The 15,337-nt window shown below is 50.8% G+C and overlaps 1 protein-coding gene across 3 annotated transcripts in view; it reads right to left on the minus strand.

Moving 5' to 3' along the window:
* Positions 1–1,778: 1,778 nt before the first annotated feature.
* The window catches only part of ADAP2 (ArfGAP with dual PH domains 2), a 30,742-nt gene continuing 17,183 nt past the window's right edge, over positions 1,779–15,337 (minus strand). The window contains exons 7-11 of one of the 3 annotated variants that reach the window (XM_045985615.1): positions 10,871–10,954; positions 7,830–7,892; positions 6,213–6,290; positions 5,288–5,516; positions 1,779–4,378 (exon numbers count right to left, since the gene is read on the minus strand). In XM_045985615.1, coding sequence (XP_045841571.1) covers positions 4,344–4,378; positions 5,288–5,516; positions 6,213–6,290; positions 7,830–7,892; positions 10,871–10,954 — 489 coding nt within the window. In that variant the 3' untranslated portion in view covers positions 1,779–4,343. Of the gene's footprint in view, positions 4,430–5,287; positions 5,517–6,212; positions 6,291–7,829; positions 7,893–10,870; positions 10,955–15,337 lie in introns of all 3 variants that reach the window. The other 2 variants (XM_045985614.1, XM_045985616.1) reach the window with 2 other exon arrangements.

Here is a 15,337-nt window from a genome sequence, read left to right on the forward strand (position 1 = left end):
TGCCAGAGAATCTGACCTCATTGTTAAATTCAAATAGATGTGTTAAGGGGTGCCTGGGTGGCTCAGCTGGCTAAGCTCCCACTCAGATATTGCGGTCATGGGATCAGGCCCTGAGTCGCGCTCTGTGCTCTGTGGGGAGTCTGCTTGCAACTCTCTCACTCCCTCTGATTCTGCCCACCACCACCTCCCAGTTCATGTGCGCTGTCTCTAAAATAAATAAATAAAATCTTAAACACACACACTCACAAAATAGATGTGTTAATATGCATCCCTGTGACACTGGGTTCTAATAAGTCAGATGGGAAAGGACAAGATCCTGAATTTGCGCAATAATGGGTGAAATAAGGCACGACCATCATTAACATCTACCAGCGCTTTGCTTTGCTCTTACTGGATTCCTTCAGGGATAAAGCATGTTTTGTTAGGGGCAGGAGAGGTCATTAAATAAACATCATCCTCAGTTCCACTCCACTTTATATGAATTCAAAACATTCAAACATAAACCAAAACACCCTATTTTTACTTTGTCACCAACAAAAATCTGCACAAAACAAAGGAAGTCATAAAACCTGACCTCCATGCCTTAAAAAGACTTCACTGGTACTGTTAAGAGAATAAAAAGCTACAGATTGGGGGGAAATATTTATACATCCCGTGTCTGTCAAAGGACTGATATCAAGAATGTATAAAGAACTCTCAAAACTCAACAATAAGGAAAAGAAACCATATAATTAAGAAATGAGCAAAAAAAAAGAAAGAAATGAGCGGCACCTAAGTGGCTCAGTAGTTAAGTGTCTAACTTTGGCTCAGGTCAAGATCCCAGAGTCCTGGGATTGAGCCCAATGTCAGGCTCCTTGCTCAGTGGCAAGTCTGCTTGTCCCTCTCCTTCTGCCCCGCTTGCATTCTATCTCTCTCTCAAATGAATAAAATCTTTGTTTGAAAAGTAAATAAATTCTTAAAAAATGAGACATGGATACAATGTCACTTCTCCAAAGATACAAGGTTGGCAGATCAGCACAGGAAAAGATGCTCAGCATCACCGGGACGATAGGGAAATGCAAATGAAAACCACGGGGACACCACTACAACTAAAACCGTTAAAATTAAGAATACTGAGAATAGGGCGCCTGGGTGGCTCAGTGGGTTCAGCCGCTGCCTTCGGCTCAGGTCATGATCTCAGGGTCCTGGGATCGAGTCCTGCATCGGGCTCTCTGCTCAGCAGGGAGCCTGCTTCCCTCTCTCTCTCTCTCTGCCTGCCTCTCTGCCTACTTGTGGTCTCTCTCTGTCAAATAAATAAAAATTTAAAAAAAAAGAATACTGAGAATATCCAGTGCTGGTAAAGATGCAGGGTAACGGAACTCTTGCACATTGCCGGTGGGAATGTGGAAGGGTCCAGCCACTCTGGAAGACAGTTTGACAGGTTGTTATAAAGTTAAACATACACCTACCATGTGACCCAGCAGCTCCACTCCTGGATACTGTTGTGTGTACCAATAATTCATTCCTTTTTATTGTGGAGTTCTCTTCCACGGGATAAACAAACCATGGTATACCCATACGATGCACTATGGCTCGGCAATGGTAACTGTTGATATGCATGATGACTTAGATGAATTGCAAAGCCATTATACTGAGAGAAAGAAGCCAATTTCAAAAATTACATTTCGAATTATTCCATTCATAGGACACCCTCAAAAATATAAATCTGGGCCGATGAAGAACAGAGCTGTGGTTGGCAAGTGGCAGGGCAAGGGGGCGAGAAGTAACACCCAGGAGCATTTAAAGTGATGTAACCATTTTTTACTCTGATTGTGGTGGTAGTTACAGGAATCCATATATGTATTAAAATTTATAGAACAGTACAAAATAAGTTGATTTTAGTATAGAACAATGTAAAAAAATAAAATTCATAAAGGAAAATTGTCACTCCTATTTCAAATTGGCTATCTGGCATCCCAATGATTTTTATTGCCTTGGAGCAGTGTAAGGTTTAAGGTGAATAAGAGGTATGGCTTTCTTTTCTGAACAGAAGGTTGTTTAAGAGAGAAGAGGTGGGAAGGAGAGCTGGTGTGCTGCCTCAGACACAGGCCCGCAATTACACTTTCCTACGATGCTTGTGATTCATGCGATGCCCACCGCCCCACACTGCCCGCTGATCTCTCTGCTTCTTCCCACACTCTACGTTGTTGCATTGTTTTCCTAAGTCTCAAATATGATCATGGACTCTCCTTCTTAATGCCAAGCAAGTAGCTTTGTGACTGTCTGTTTACTTTTCTTCCTCTCTAGATGGAGCTCACAGGTAGTGAAATAGGCAGATGAGTACATTAACCATTATTATACAACTCAGCAGGTGTTGAAACAAACATTTTCAAGGTGCTTTAGGGGCCAGAAGGGGAAGCACGCCCATCTCCATCTGGGCTGTCAGGAAGCCTCCGGAAAGACACTCCAATAATTTAGTTGCTTGTCCTCTGAGAGTTCCATAGGAAAACCCCATAAAAAGCAGAGACTCTGTCAAACACCCTCCCAATCCTCTTGGTCTCCACCAAAATGAAGAGAGCACACCAAATATCTTTCTGCACGTGACCTGAAGGACCAAGAGTCATGAGCAGGGACCTCGGCAGTGATCTATTTCTCTAACACTTCAGCCAATCCAGATTTCTTTCAGTTCCTCTTTCCCACCTAAGGGCCTTTGAACATTTTCTTCCCTGAGACGAGTGTTTTCCTCTTCCTGTTGACTTACCTCTAAATACCTTTAAGGTTTCCACTTCAACATCACTTTCTGGAGAGGATGGAGGCTCCCCTCCCCCTCAGTTAGGTGAAACCCAGGCTCCCACCATTGTCCGTGCTTCCTTTCCTGAACACTTGTAGCACTGTCCTGCCCCATGGAACACTGGGCTCGCAGCAGCCTGTCATCGGTGGTAAGCAGGGACCAGCTGGTTCCCACCCTGTTCCCAGGGCCTGGCACAGAGCCTGGCACCTGGGAGAGCCTCAAAAGTACTTGTTGCTTCCATGGAATTTCAATAGTCAGTGCACCTTCCTCCTCTGAAAGAGAAAAACCAAGGCACGTAGGTGGGAAATTGAGGTTTCTGACCATTTCGAGTTCGCGGCAAGGCCAGAGCTGGCTGGCACCCTGGAGAGCTCTCTGCCCTGAGTTTCAGTGGAGCTGCTTCCTTGGCTTGCTTCTTTGCTTCCACTGTTTTGATTCATGTAGAAAACACAGGGCTTTTGAAGAGTGCAAATGGGTGTTTCTTTAATAATTTCCCCCAGCTTCCAAGTGTTTAATTTGAACACTTTTGAATCTCTAGAAAATGTGCACCAGGAAGACAACAAAGACCCATCTCTGCTTCATCTAGATCCCTCAGTTGCTAACATTTTGCACAGTGGCTCACTTTTTCTCTCTCTCTCTCTCCCTGGGTGTGTGTGTGTGTGTGTGTGTGTGTGTGTGTGTGTGTATGTATGTACTTCCTGTCTTCCATATAGACACACACTATATATACTCTCTCTATATACATGTACACACACACTTATTCTTTGTTGACCCATTTAAGAGTCAGTTGTAGACTAAAAATTATTACATTTTTACCCCTGAATACATCAGCTTGTATCCACAGGCACAGGTGCAAACTCCTGCACAAAAACGACGTAATTATCCATCTCACTATCTGATTAGCTGATATGCATCCATATTCAGACTTCCCCCAGTATCTCAATCATGTCCTTTTTAGCTGCTTTTTAAAAAAAAATCCAGGATCCAGGGGGCACCTGGCCGGCTCAGTCGGTGGAGCGTGGGACTCTTGATCTCGGAGTCATAGTTTGAGCCCCACGTTGGGTGTAGAGATTACTGAAAAATAAAAATCTTTTAAAAAAAAAAAGGCATAAAAATCCAGGATCCAATCAAGAATCATGAATGTACTTTGTTGCCTCCTTTGTCTTCTTTAACGTGGAACAGTTTCCTCACTGCTTTATCTTATACCAGCCGTTTTATAGAACGTCTCTCCTGTGGATTTGTCTGATTACTTCTTCATGGTTCCATCCAGAATCAACTTTTTTTTCTCTTTGAGCAAACATGCCACTTTCAGGACACGGTGGGTGGCTCTCCGATGCAGTGTTTACATTTCAGAGGTCTGGGGCCTTGAGGACATGGGCCAGATCCCCAAGACTCCCCCGAGCTGGGCCGTGGGAAGGCCCAGGGAGCCAGCAGGTAAAGGCCAAAGCTTCAGTCTTGGCACAGTTCATGGCCAGCCATGGCTGCTAAACGGCGGGGCATGCCTGCTGGGCAACCAAGGCTGAGGTTAGAACTTGTCCTTCCTACCACGAGCTCCGGGTGACCAGTGGCCAGTGGGTCACCTGCTGCTGTGGCCACTCTCCGATGATGCAGCTGTCAGGGGAGCAAGAAGAGAGCTCAGATGATAACCGTGCCGGTGTAGTCCTGCTGGAGAGAAGGGACAGCAAGGGGACAGGGGCACAGTGACAGAGAACCAGAATTAAAAAAACAACTGACAGAGACAGAAGGGACACACGCCAGCACGGAGAAAGAGACACGGAAACAGAGTCAGACACGCAGACCCACCGGCAGGGCAAGGAAGCGCCAGCAGATGGACTTTGCTAACAACTTTTGAGTCTGTTTCTCAAGCTCTTTGGCTTTCAGATTTTGGAAAGGGAAAAGCGGGTGTGTTTATACTGCTCTGACTCAAAGGACACAAGGGTTTCTGCTAAGAGGGCGCTGTGGGTTCTCCTCCTTGGTCTGTCCTTTTTCAAACACAGAATTTCTTCCTGGTGCCCGCAAACCAGGCCCCGGGGCCAGGAGTTTCCTGCTCCCGCTCAGAACGTCTTCGCATTTTTCGCAGGGCTGTCAGCAGACAGAAGCCTACTTGTCACACATCTGGGGGAAAGGGGAGGAGCAGGAGAGCAGCAACGGAAGGGAGGATGCAGAGAAAAGAAGGGCATCAAAAATAGACTTTCCTCTGTGAGGGAAGAGGAACCCAAGACCCCAGGAGTTGCCCAGTGGGTGTAACCATAGCAGGGTTTCTCACGTGGAGAGGGACTGGTGGGCAGCGGGTAGCTAACGGGGTGGAGCTCCCCACAGAAGAGCTGTGCATGGACAGAGAGGGCTTCCTGGCAACAACGTGCACCATCTGTACTCTTCTTTGGCAGGAAGAGAAGAAAATGTTAGAAGCACAGTCGGGAGCCGTGAGCTCAGTTTCAGGGCTCCCAGCTGAACCCTGTGAGGCTCCGTTCTGCCATCTGCCCTTGGCCGAAAGAACAAAGCCCAGGCTGCACATCTCACCGAGAAGGCTGAGCGGCGTCAAGGGGCGGGAGAGGACATCCTGAAAACTCTCCAGCCATTCCCTCTGCTCCTTCTCGCTGGGGCAGGTGAAGATGAACCTCCGCTCGGGGGTGACGATGGTGAGGCCGGCTTTCCAGCGGTTCCCTCGGATGCCCTTGGGCAGGTCTTCATATACTCCGTACCCCTGCTCGTTGCTCCCAAGAAAAACCTGGCCCTGTTCAAAGGCGTCCTGAAGACAGAGGACACCTGGTCATCAGAGGCCACACCTGGGGCAGACAGGCTCTGGCAGCCCGGACATCCCCCCAAGCTCTGTTCGAGAAAGAGGTGTTTCATGTGTGTAGTGAAGGTCTCTACTGGGGATCTCTGCTTGTGGGGACCCAGAATTTGAAAAGCTACAAAACTATAAAAGAAATCACATACGTGATCTGTTAAAAGATTACTTACTTAACATTAGGGGCAGCTTACTATGCGCCAAGACTTCAAGTGCTTGACCTTAAGCAACTTACTTAATCCTCACCGCAACCTCTGAGGAAGGCACTGTTATTAAGCCTGTTTTCCAGAGGAGGAAACTGAGGCAAAGAGAGTTGAGTGCTCTGCCCAAGGCATACCACTAAGCGGCGGGACTGAAAGTTCTAAAGCCCACAGTCCTAACCACGAGCTTCCCCGTGAGAAGTGAGCCCTGGAGACGGGAGGACGAGGAACACCGTTTAACTACATCGGCAGCATTTTGGATACACAGAGGATGTCCTGAATGTGGACCAGAATAATTCTATGCACAGGAGATGACTTAGAGACGGGCGAAAGTGCAGGTGTGTCCCTCACCAGGTTTCTCCCGCACTGTCGCTTGCCCACGGTCCAGGGATAGCACAGACCCCACCTCTTGTCGGGGGGTCCTCTGGACTGGAGGGGGGGCAGCCGTTCTTACCAGTGGGTTCTTGTAATAGAGCAGCCTTCGCTCCTGGGGATCCAAGACAAACCACCTTTTCTTGAAAGGTTCTCTCTGCTGCAAAAGAGGGAAGCTCATAGCAGGGTCAGTCAAAGGGGGGGGGGTTGCATAGAGGTCAGAGAGCCAGCCTGGGCTGGGCAGAGGGAGCTGGCCAGTCCCTTCGCCCTTCAGCCACCCCAGCGTGCCTCCCGGAGGCTCTGCCCACCTCCTCTCCTCCTGCCGGCTGCACCCTGTGCCTCTGGGCGCTACTGTGGGTAGGAAGAGGGGCACTTCTCTTTCTCAGGCTAAGGACAAGCAGTTTCAGAAAAAGGAAGTGGGAGAAATTAGAAGCAGTTACCGTTCAGCAGTGCTGACTGCGCTGGCCTTGAGAGGAATTCTAACCGAGGTCAGGGGAAAGGAAGCCCCTGGCGAGAACCCTTGGGGAGTGGCTGTGCCATCAACTGGTGAAGGCAGAAAACAAAATGCACAGTGCTTTGACTCATTTTTAAGCTGCCCAGAGGCTTCCTTTCTCACTGATTGCCTAACACCTTTCCCTGCAATCTTAACACCCATCCTGTCAAGATATGACACCTTTAAAAAAAAAAAAAAAGGCAGCATTGGATTGCTGCTGTTTTTGGAATTTTTTTTAGGAGGCTCCCTCTGCTTTCTCTTCCCCCCACTTCCTCCCCTCACAACCGCCAAGACCCTCTCCAGTCAGAATTCTAGACTTGGAGCTGCGCCCCTCTCGGGATCCAGGCTGGGCCCCCCCTTGCCCCCAGCAGGAGCCACCACCCCTCCGGACCCTCCAAGGGAGGCCCAAGAGCAGCCAGTCTTCCCTTCCTTCCCAGATCAGTGGGAATTTGGGAAGAGCAGCACTGGGAGTTGCGGCAGGTTTAGTAACCGAGAGCAGAGGCTGAGCTGGAGGGAGGGTGTGTGTCCTGGGAAGGGGTGTGCCCATGTGTGTGCACAGGTGTGTGTTCCCAGACCAGTCACGAGCCTGTCTCACTTGGACAGTCCTGGTAGGCCCCTAGCACAAAGCACACAGGGGTTCTGGAAAGTGCAAAAGCTGCTGCCCCCAAAAGTCCCTTTTCAACTATGCTTTCCCAGGAGTGGGGTCAGTCAGATGGAGTGAAGAGGAAGAAAGAGGAAAGAAACTGGGGATACCTGGGTGGCTCAGTCAGTTAAGCATCTGCCTTTGGATCAGGTCATCATCCCGGGGTCCTGGGATGGAGCTGCATGGGCTCCCTGCTCAGCGGGGAGCCTGCTTCCCCTTCTTCCCCTAACACCCTCCTCCCCTCTGCTTGCTCTCTTTCTCTCAAATAAATAAAAACTTTAAAAAAAAAAAAAGGAGGAAAGAAGCTGCTGCTGATGTCGTTAAAGAAGGAGGCTGCCCAAGGATCAGGAGAAGCACCTGCAGCGCCCCTGGACTCCCAGGCCGCACACCAGCTCACCAGTCCCCATTTGGTCTTCTGCCCCAGGAACTCACAAACATTGGGTTACTTCCCCTCCTCCCTCTTCCCACCCCCTTGGTTCCTCACTTCCCCACTTCCCAAATTCTGCCCCACTGCCCACTGGAACCAGGGCTGTGTAGGTCCCACAGAGAGTGGTGGAAGGTACCTTTGGACCCGTCTTTTCCATGAAGCCTTGTTTGAGGTACTTCCTTGTGATGAGGGGCACGAGCTGGGGGAAGAGAGACATAACACTGAGCCCCCCCCCGCCACATGTCAAGGGTTCAAGTTTCCCCACTGAACTCGGCTGCCCAGCAAAGGGGAAGTCTGGAATGGGGAAGGATGCGTGTTCATGGTTCACAGGGTTATATTTGGAATGTGCTGGATGCAATGTTCACATGTCAACAGACGACAGCATCTCAGATGTTTGCAGAGTTCACCAGCAGAGCCGAATCATGGCTTAAGGATCCCTTCTGCAACCCCAGGAAGCAGACAGAGGCAAGGCTCTAAGGAAAGCTTCCTGGTGTCAGAGGGCATATTCTGAGGGTTGACGTGTGTCAGGCTCTGGGTGTAATTCTCAGTCACCCTGTGGGATGGACATCATTATCCTCACTGGACCTCTCGAGAAACCAGGCCCCAGAGAAGTGTCTTCCCTGAGCTGTGTTGCTGGTAGGATACACAGATCAGCTTCCCACCTCGGGCTGACAGGCACAAGACAGCACCACGGTACACTAGTGGTACTCCGCCCACTCCACCATGACACTGCCGTGTAGACATGCCGAGCCCTTGGATCAGGCCCCTGGCCAAGGCCTGGCCATTGCTGGCAGTTCTGAACCTAGCAGAGGGGGCACGTGGAGAAAGCTCTGGACTAGGTATTGGGAGACCTGGATCCCAGCTGCAGCTCTGACACCCCCCAGCTGAGTCCCTTGGTAAGACCTTGTCCCTCTCTGAGCCCATTTCCCTCTGAGTAATAAGGAGACGGGCTTATGTGATCCCCAGGACCCTTCCAGCTTGCCACCCTATACTCAGAGACGTTTCCAGGAATGAACGCTGGCCTCCTGTGCTCGAGGGGTCAAACTGGCAAGTCTAGAGCTCCCAGTGACAGCTCAGGCCTCTGAGAGCAGAAGGGGTGGTTCTCAGGAGCTCTGGGGCCCAGGGTAGGGGCAGAGGGGAAGTGAAGTCTGGGAAGTTGAAAGGAAGAAAATCGTGAGCTGAAAATGAAAATATAAACTCTACCACTCCTCTGTCCACACAATACATTCTGTAGGCCCTCATTCCTTTTTTTGGAAGGAAGAGTCCTAAACTGTGAAGAGCCTGACCCCGAGTCAGGGCTGTGCACTCTCGGCCTAGGGAAGCAACCGGAAGAGGGGAGATCATGTGGATGGGATGCTGCTCGCTGTATCCCAGAAGCCGTGGCTCCCTCGAGTCTCAAGCAGCCCTGGAAAGTAGGTGTTGTCCCCACGGTGACCGATGAGTGAACCGAGGCTCAGAGCGGTAAGGTGATGTGCCCCAGGTAATACGCCAGCTTCTCTGACTTCAGAGGCCACCACTTTCTTAGTCTGGGACCACCCCCGACACTGGAACTCCCCAGGAGGTCTAGCCTCAGGATCCCTAACCTTGAGCCAGGTCCAGGTGACTGCCCAGAACCTCAGGCCATCCCTAACCACAGGGGGAGGAACGGCAGCAAAGAGACAGGGGTAGGGAGGAGACCCACGGTGGATGAGGGGAGGCAAGAGGACACTGAGGAGTTGGCCAGAGACCAATGTCCTTTGCAGAGGTCAGCAAAGTTGGAGAGCGAGCCCAGATGACTAAGGCTGGGAGTCCATTTTCCAACCTCTCCAGTCAGCACTCGACAGGAACAGCGCCCCGCCCGCGGAGCGTGCGCTGGCTCAAGCTGGGTGCTGACTCCGCAGACCCAGGGGGTCCACCGCAGGTCTGGCTGTGGTCGCCATCAGCTGGGCCATCTCTGTGCACTGCCAGGCCTGGAGCAGATACCCATTCCCAAAACTCAGCTCCCTGTAAACCTTGGAATTAAGGAGCATTTTCTTTAGGCTTTCAAGGAGGGTCTAACAGTTTGGAATAAGAAAGTCCTGGGATTAATAGGGTGTCTCTGCCCCACCATCATTTACAAAATCCTCCTGGAGTAGGGCCTGAAGCAGACCCCAAACCATAGCACCTCTGAGCTGGCAGGGACCCTGATAATGACCCAGACCCACCACTATCACACAGATGTGGAAACAGATACTCTGAGACGTGATGTGACCTGCAGCGGTCAGAGTGAGTTAGCAACAGAGCATCCATGAGAGCCCAAGCCTCTGGGCTCGAGGCAGCAGCCTGTACCCCCCACACTTGAGAGACATAGATGGGGGCCCCATGTGTCCGAGGACAACCATAATGAAGTTCCTGGGCTCACCATTACCTTGGCCACAGAAAGCGGACTGTTCCTGTTAGAGCTGTAATGGAGAAGATCCCATTGCCTTCCCAAGACCAGAACACAAAAGGGCGAAGGGAGGACATTAGAGTGGGAGGTGCGCCCTCCGGCAATCACTTGACCTTCCTGGGACTCAGTTTCTCATCAGTAAAATGGGAATAATCACCCCACCTAACTGGCCGTTACAGGGGATTACTAGATAAAAGATAAAATGGGCTCAAAAGCATATTGTAAGCAGTTCATTAGGGATCATTCGTACATTTCAGTGGGAGAAGGGGTCAGAAAGAGATGCCCAAACCCTGCGCCCCTTGACACTGGGGATGGTGGATATGCATCGCAAAGGGGACAGCCTGACCTACATTTCTGAGGCTGCCTTGCCATGTGTGAGGTCATAATCCCCCAAAGAAAGCATTTGGCTTTCCTCGGAGGTATCTAACCCCAAATCTCAAGGTCTTGTCCACAAAGCTAGTCTGGCCTCTGAGTATCTCTGAGGTCAGCAGACAAGGAGAGGAGGTGGCAGGGAGGAGACTTGGAAGTCGGGGTCCATGGGGCTCCTGAGTTGCTCAGTCAGTTCAGCATCCGCATCTTGGCTTCTGCTCATGTCATGATCTCAGGGTGGTGAGATCGAGCCCTGCATCGGGCTCTGCACTCAGCGGGGAGTCTGCTTCTCTCTTCTTCTTCCCCTCCCTCTGCTCACGCTTTCTCTCTATCTCTCTCAAATAAGTAAATAAATCTTAAAAAAAAAAAATAGAAGAGGGTGGGGTCCACATTTAGCTCACCTCCGACTCAGGGAGTTCAGGAAAGGCCGTTTTTAGGTACTGCAGACGCGCTGCACGCAGGGCATTGAACCAGTCCACTATCTCCTGCGGAGAAAAATGAGAACAAACAGCCTGTGAGATGGAGTACTGGGGGAGCCGAGTTGGGGGGCAGGAGGCTAGCTGGGTCAGCACATCTCCCTCAGCCCCCAGTTTTGCTCAGGGACTATGTGCTGATCACAGGCATCTGGGAGGACAGTGCCAGAGCCTGGGTGGCTCACTGGAGGAGGGAAGCCACTGAGAGAGAGAGATGTGCAGAGCCATGGGGGAAAGACCAAGGTGAACTGCACTAGAGTTCAGTAATGGCCTCGGGCCGTGCTTGGGGGGCGGTGCTGAGATCCTGCATTTCTGACAAGCTCTGATGTCCATGCTCGCCAGTGGGACACAGCTGGAGGAGCAAGTGTCCTCAGATGTCAAAGACCACCTCTCAAGTGCGGCAGGTGCACTGCAGATTCCCCACCAGTCACCTGCAGTGCAACTTGGGCCAAAGCTGGCTTGGACTTGCTTGTGTCATTCTGCGGGAGTGTGTCCCTAATTGGCAGTGTGGGCCACTGTTATCCCTGGTGAACCACTTGTCTAGTTGGCTCAGCCTTGGCTCTACTACCCTGCAGTGGGGCCTCCCAGCAGCAGCCAGAGTGATCTTTTTTTTTTTCCCCAGAGTGATTTTCCTTTTTAACTTATTATTATTATTTTAAATTTATTTTCTTATTATGTATTTGTCAGAGAGAGAGAGAGAGCACAAGCAGGGGGAGCGGCAGGCAGAGGGAGAAGCAGACTCCCCATTGAGCAAGGAGCCTGATGCAGGACTCCTAGAACCCCGCAATCATGACCTGAGCCGAAGGTAGTCGCTTAACCGACTGAGCCACCCAGGCACCCCCCACAGAGTGATTTTTTTTTTTTAAGATTTTACTTATTTATTTATTTGACAGAGATCACAAGCAGGCAGAGAGGCTGGTGGGGGGGGGGGGAAGCAGGCTCCCCACTGAGCAGAGAGCCAGATATGGGACTCGATCCTAGGACTCTGAGATCATGACCTGAGCCAAAGGCAGAGGCTTTAACCTACTGAGCCACCCAGGCACCCCTGATTTCTTAACTGCAAATCTAACTAAGTCTAGCTTAGAGTCCTTTCTGCTACCCTCAGGTGAAAAGTCTAAGTTCCCTAGTATGGGTACTTCACCCGCTGAGCTCCCTAGATACAAGAGCATTTGCACATCTTCCTTCAGCTCTGGTCATGGTCCAGGGGTCCTGGGATTGAGTCCCTGCAACAGGCTCCCTGCTCAGTGTGGAGTCTGCTTCTCCCTCTGCCCCTCCCTCTGCTGGTTCTCTGTCTCAAAATAAATAAAATCTTTAAAAACAAAACAAAACAAAACCCCCAAAACCCCCAAACATTTGCAATCCTCCCAATATATTTCACTCTGCCTTGTACACTCGGCTTCACCCACCTCTCTTCCCTCACCCCACACACAGCTTTGGCCTAGAACATTCTACTTCTTCTGAAGTTCAGTTTAGTTGTGGATTTTTGCTCAGCCCGAGCCTAGCTCCTATGAGAACCACCCCAGCCTCGCTCACACACTCACTGTTCACCCACAACTGCAGCCACATTTGCTGCTAGGGCCCGCCCCTTCTTGGCCACAGCAGCTATGTCAGGGCTGGACCAATGCAGAGACTAGACCAGGCTTCTCAGGTCCTCTCTCCCAAGAATTTGGAATCAGGAAGCTGAAAGAGTGGTTCAAAGGGCCGACCTGCTGCCCTCTGATGTAACACGGTGATTAAGAAATTCATTTGAATATGGTTTTCCAGGAATGCAACAGAATGACCCTTTCTCTCTCACCAGCAGAGCTGCTCGGGCCCTAGTATTCCAGAGTGGCGAGCTCTCTTGCCCCAGATGTTAATAACCTTTCCAGGTCCCAGGCACTGAAGGAATGGGGCCATCCCAGAAAAGACTCACCCAGACCTTCACTTTGGTCACTAGCGGGTGACGCTGGGGCCAAATCCAACCTGCATACAGGTTTGTTTGGTCCCTGAAGTTTTGTTTGTTTCAATCCTCTATACAGGTTTTCCGGCTTTAAAGCCTTCCAGCTGTCTACTTCACTTTTTTTTTTTTTTTAAGAAAAAGACTGATTTATTTATTTGTCAGAGAGAGAGAAAGCACAGCAAGGGACAAGAGGCAGAGGGAGAGGGAGAAGCAGACTCCCCGCTGAGCAGAAAGCTTGATTTTAGGACCCTGGATCTTTACCTGACCCCTTGTCCACTTCACTTTCAGCAGAGGGACGTGGCTCCTGCAGGCCTGAGGAGCCCCCACTTATGCCTATCTAACAGAGAAGCTGGAGCACTGAGGGAAAGAGGAGGGCCAGACCCAGGTTGTCAGGAGCTCCACAGCTGGGCAAAGGGGAGGAGCCACCCTAAGTATCAGACAGATGTTGGGCACCTCAGCGAAAGCTCTCAGGAACAGAGGGGTGATCATCGGTGTCCGACGTGGTCATGGGGCAACAGCAGGGAGCCCACCATGGACCAAGAACCAGGGATCTCCTCCATGTCTCTCAGTCCCAAGATTCTGTAAGTCAAGAATGACTGATCATAGATTTCTTGCCACTTTGAGGAATGAGGGTCCTTGAATTTAGAGAAATAAGTAAGTACAACATTTAGTTGCACCTCTGGGGCTATAGAACAATGTTAAAGAGTGCTCTCTCGTTCTCTCCCACACTGCCTCCCACCCCGCCCCCAGTTCCTGACTCCAGTCTTTCAGGAGGACCAGTCATATTTGTTTCTCTTAAACAAACAAACAAACAAACAAACATGCCCCCCTTTAAGCTGGTTTAAGCATCCTCTTTTTCAACATATTCACATAATTTTTAAATAGAAACTTTCCTGCGGCTGCTCCCTGACACACATCTCCTGTGTGTCCCCAGCACGACGCACACCCACCACACAGTACAGCAAGACAGCATGAGGCAGTGGAAGAGGGAGAGGGTGAAGTCAGCCCCTGGCTCAGCAGGGAGCCTGACATGGGCTCCATCCCAAGACCCTGGGATCCTGACCTGAGCTGACTGAGCCACCAGTTAGCCCCTAATTAGCAGAAGTTAGTTTGAAATGTACTTCACTGTAATGACATCCTTTTACATTCATGGTTCATGGTCATTCACCCTCAAAACCCCTCTGGGCAGGGGGGTGTTCTAATTCACAAACAAGCAGATGGAGGAAGGGAAGGGACTTGGCCCAGTAACACAGCTCAGAGTGGCAGAACCAGGGCTCCAGTTTCTGATTCCAAACCCTCATCCTTCAGACTCCACCACCAGGCGCTCTGCCCAGACTCTGCCAGCATCCCAGTGCTGGGGCCCCTTGGGATGATCTCGTCCTCTTCTCTGGTTCCTGGCCCCTGCTGCCAAGGATTCTCCCTCCACTAGAGGTACATGGGCAGGGGGAGAGGAGTAAAAGGGTTGTAGGACTCGGAACCATAGTCTGGGAGACCCTGAGCAAGTTACTTAACAGGCCCGGGGCTCAGTAAGGTTGGGTTAAGACATCTCCAGGACTGTTTTGAGGATTAAGAAATGATGAACAGCAGGGTGCCTGGGTGGCTCAGTCGCTGAAGTGTCCGCCTTGATTTCAGCTCAGGTCATGACCTCAGGGTCATGGGTTCGAGCTCTGCACTGGGCTGCACACTCAGTGCGAAGTCTGCTTGTCCCTCTTCTTCTTCCTCTGCTCCTCCCCAATTCTTATGCTCTCTATCTCAAATGAATGAATGAATGAATAAATAAAATCTTAAAAAAAAAGGAAAGAGAAAAGAATGATGTGATTGCCAAGAACAGTGCCTCGCACAGAGTTAATAGGCACTCAAAAATGTCTACCCTCACCTCTACCCCTCCCCACCTCCACTTGGCATCTGTGTCCCTTGCTCAGTCAGGAGATTGCTCCTTCTGACCTAGCTTACTCTGTTGGACCTGTACTATTGGCCTGCTCTTCTCTGGCAGAGCTGATGTCTTAAACCTCAATGTGCTGAAGGCCCACCGGGAGCTCCTATGAAAACGCATCTGTAATTCAGTAGGTTCACATGGGCCTGAGACTGCGTTTCTAATAAGCTCCCAGGGGATGCTAACGCTGTGGGTGCAGGATCACATGGAGAGAAGCAAGGCCCTGGAGTTCAGGGTTGCCGCATCTTCCATCCACCCCTGCTTACACGTGCAGAATCTCCACCCTACCTGGATTTGTCACTCTGGGGCTCGCCCCTCCTGCTAATGGGACTCCCCTCTTGGCTTGTGCACCAGCCACACACACCCATGTTGCCTGCCAGGTTTTTCTCCTTGATCTCACTCTGTGTTGCTCCTACAGCTGTCTCGGCCCAGAAAGGGACAAGAGATGAGGCCAACAGCAGCAGTGCTCCTCAACTGGCCGTGGAACCAGGGAGCTGGCAAGGCAGGCCTGCAGAGTCCTGGG

Source organism: Meles meles, chromosome 18 (assembly GCF_922984935.1).
Source record: "Meles meles chromosome 18, mMelMel3.1 paternal haplotype, whole genome shotgun sequence".
NCBI lineage: Eukaryota > Metazoa > Chordata > Mammalia > Carnivora > Mustelidae > Meles > Meles meles.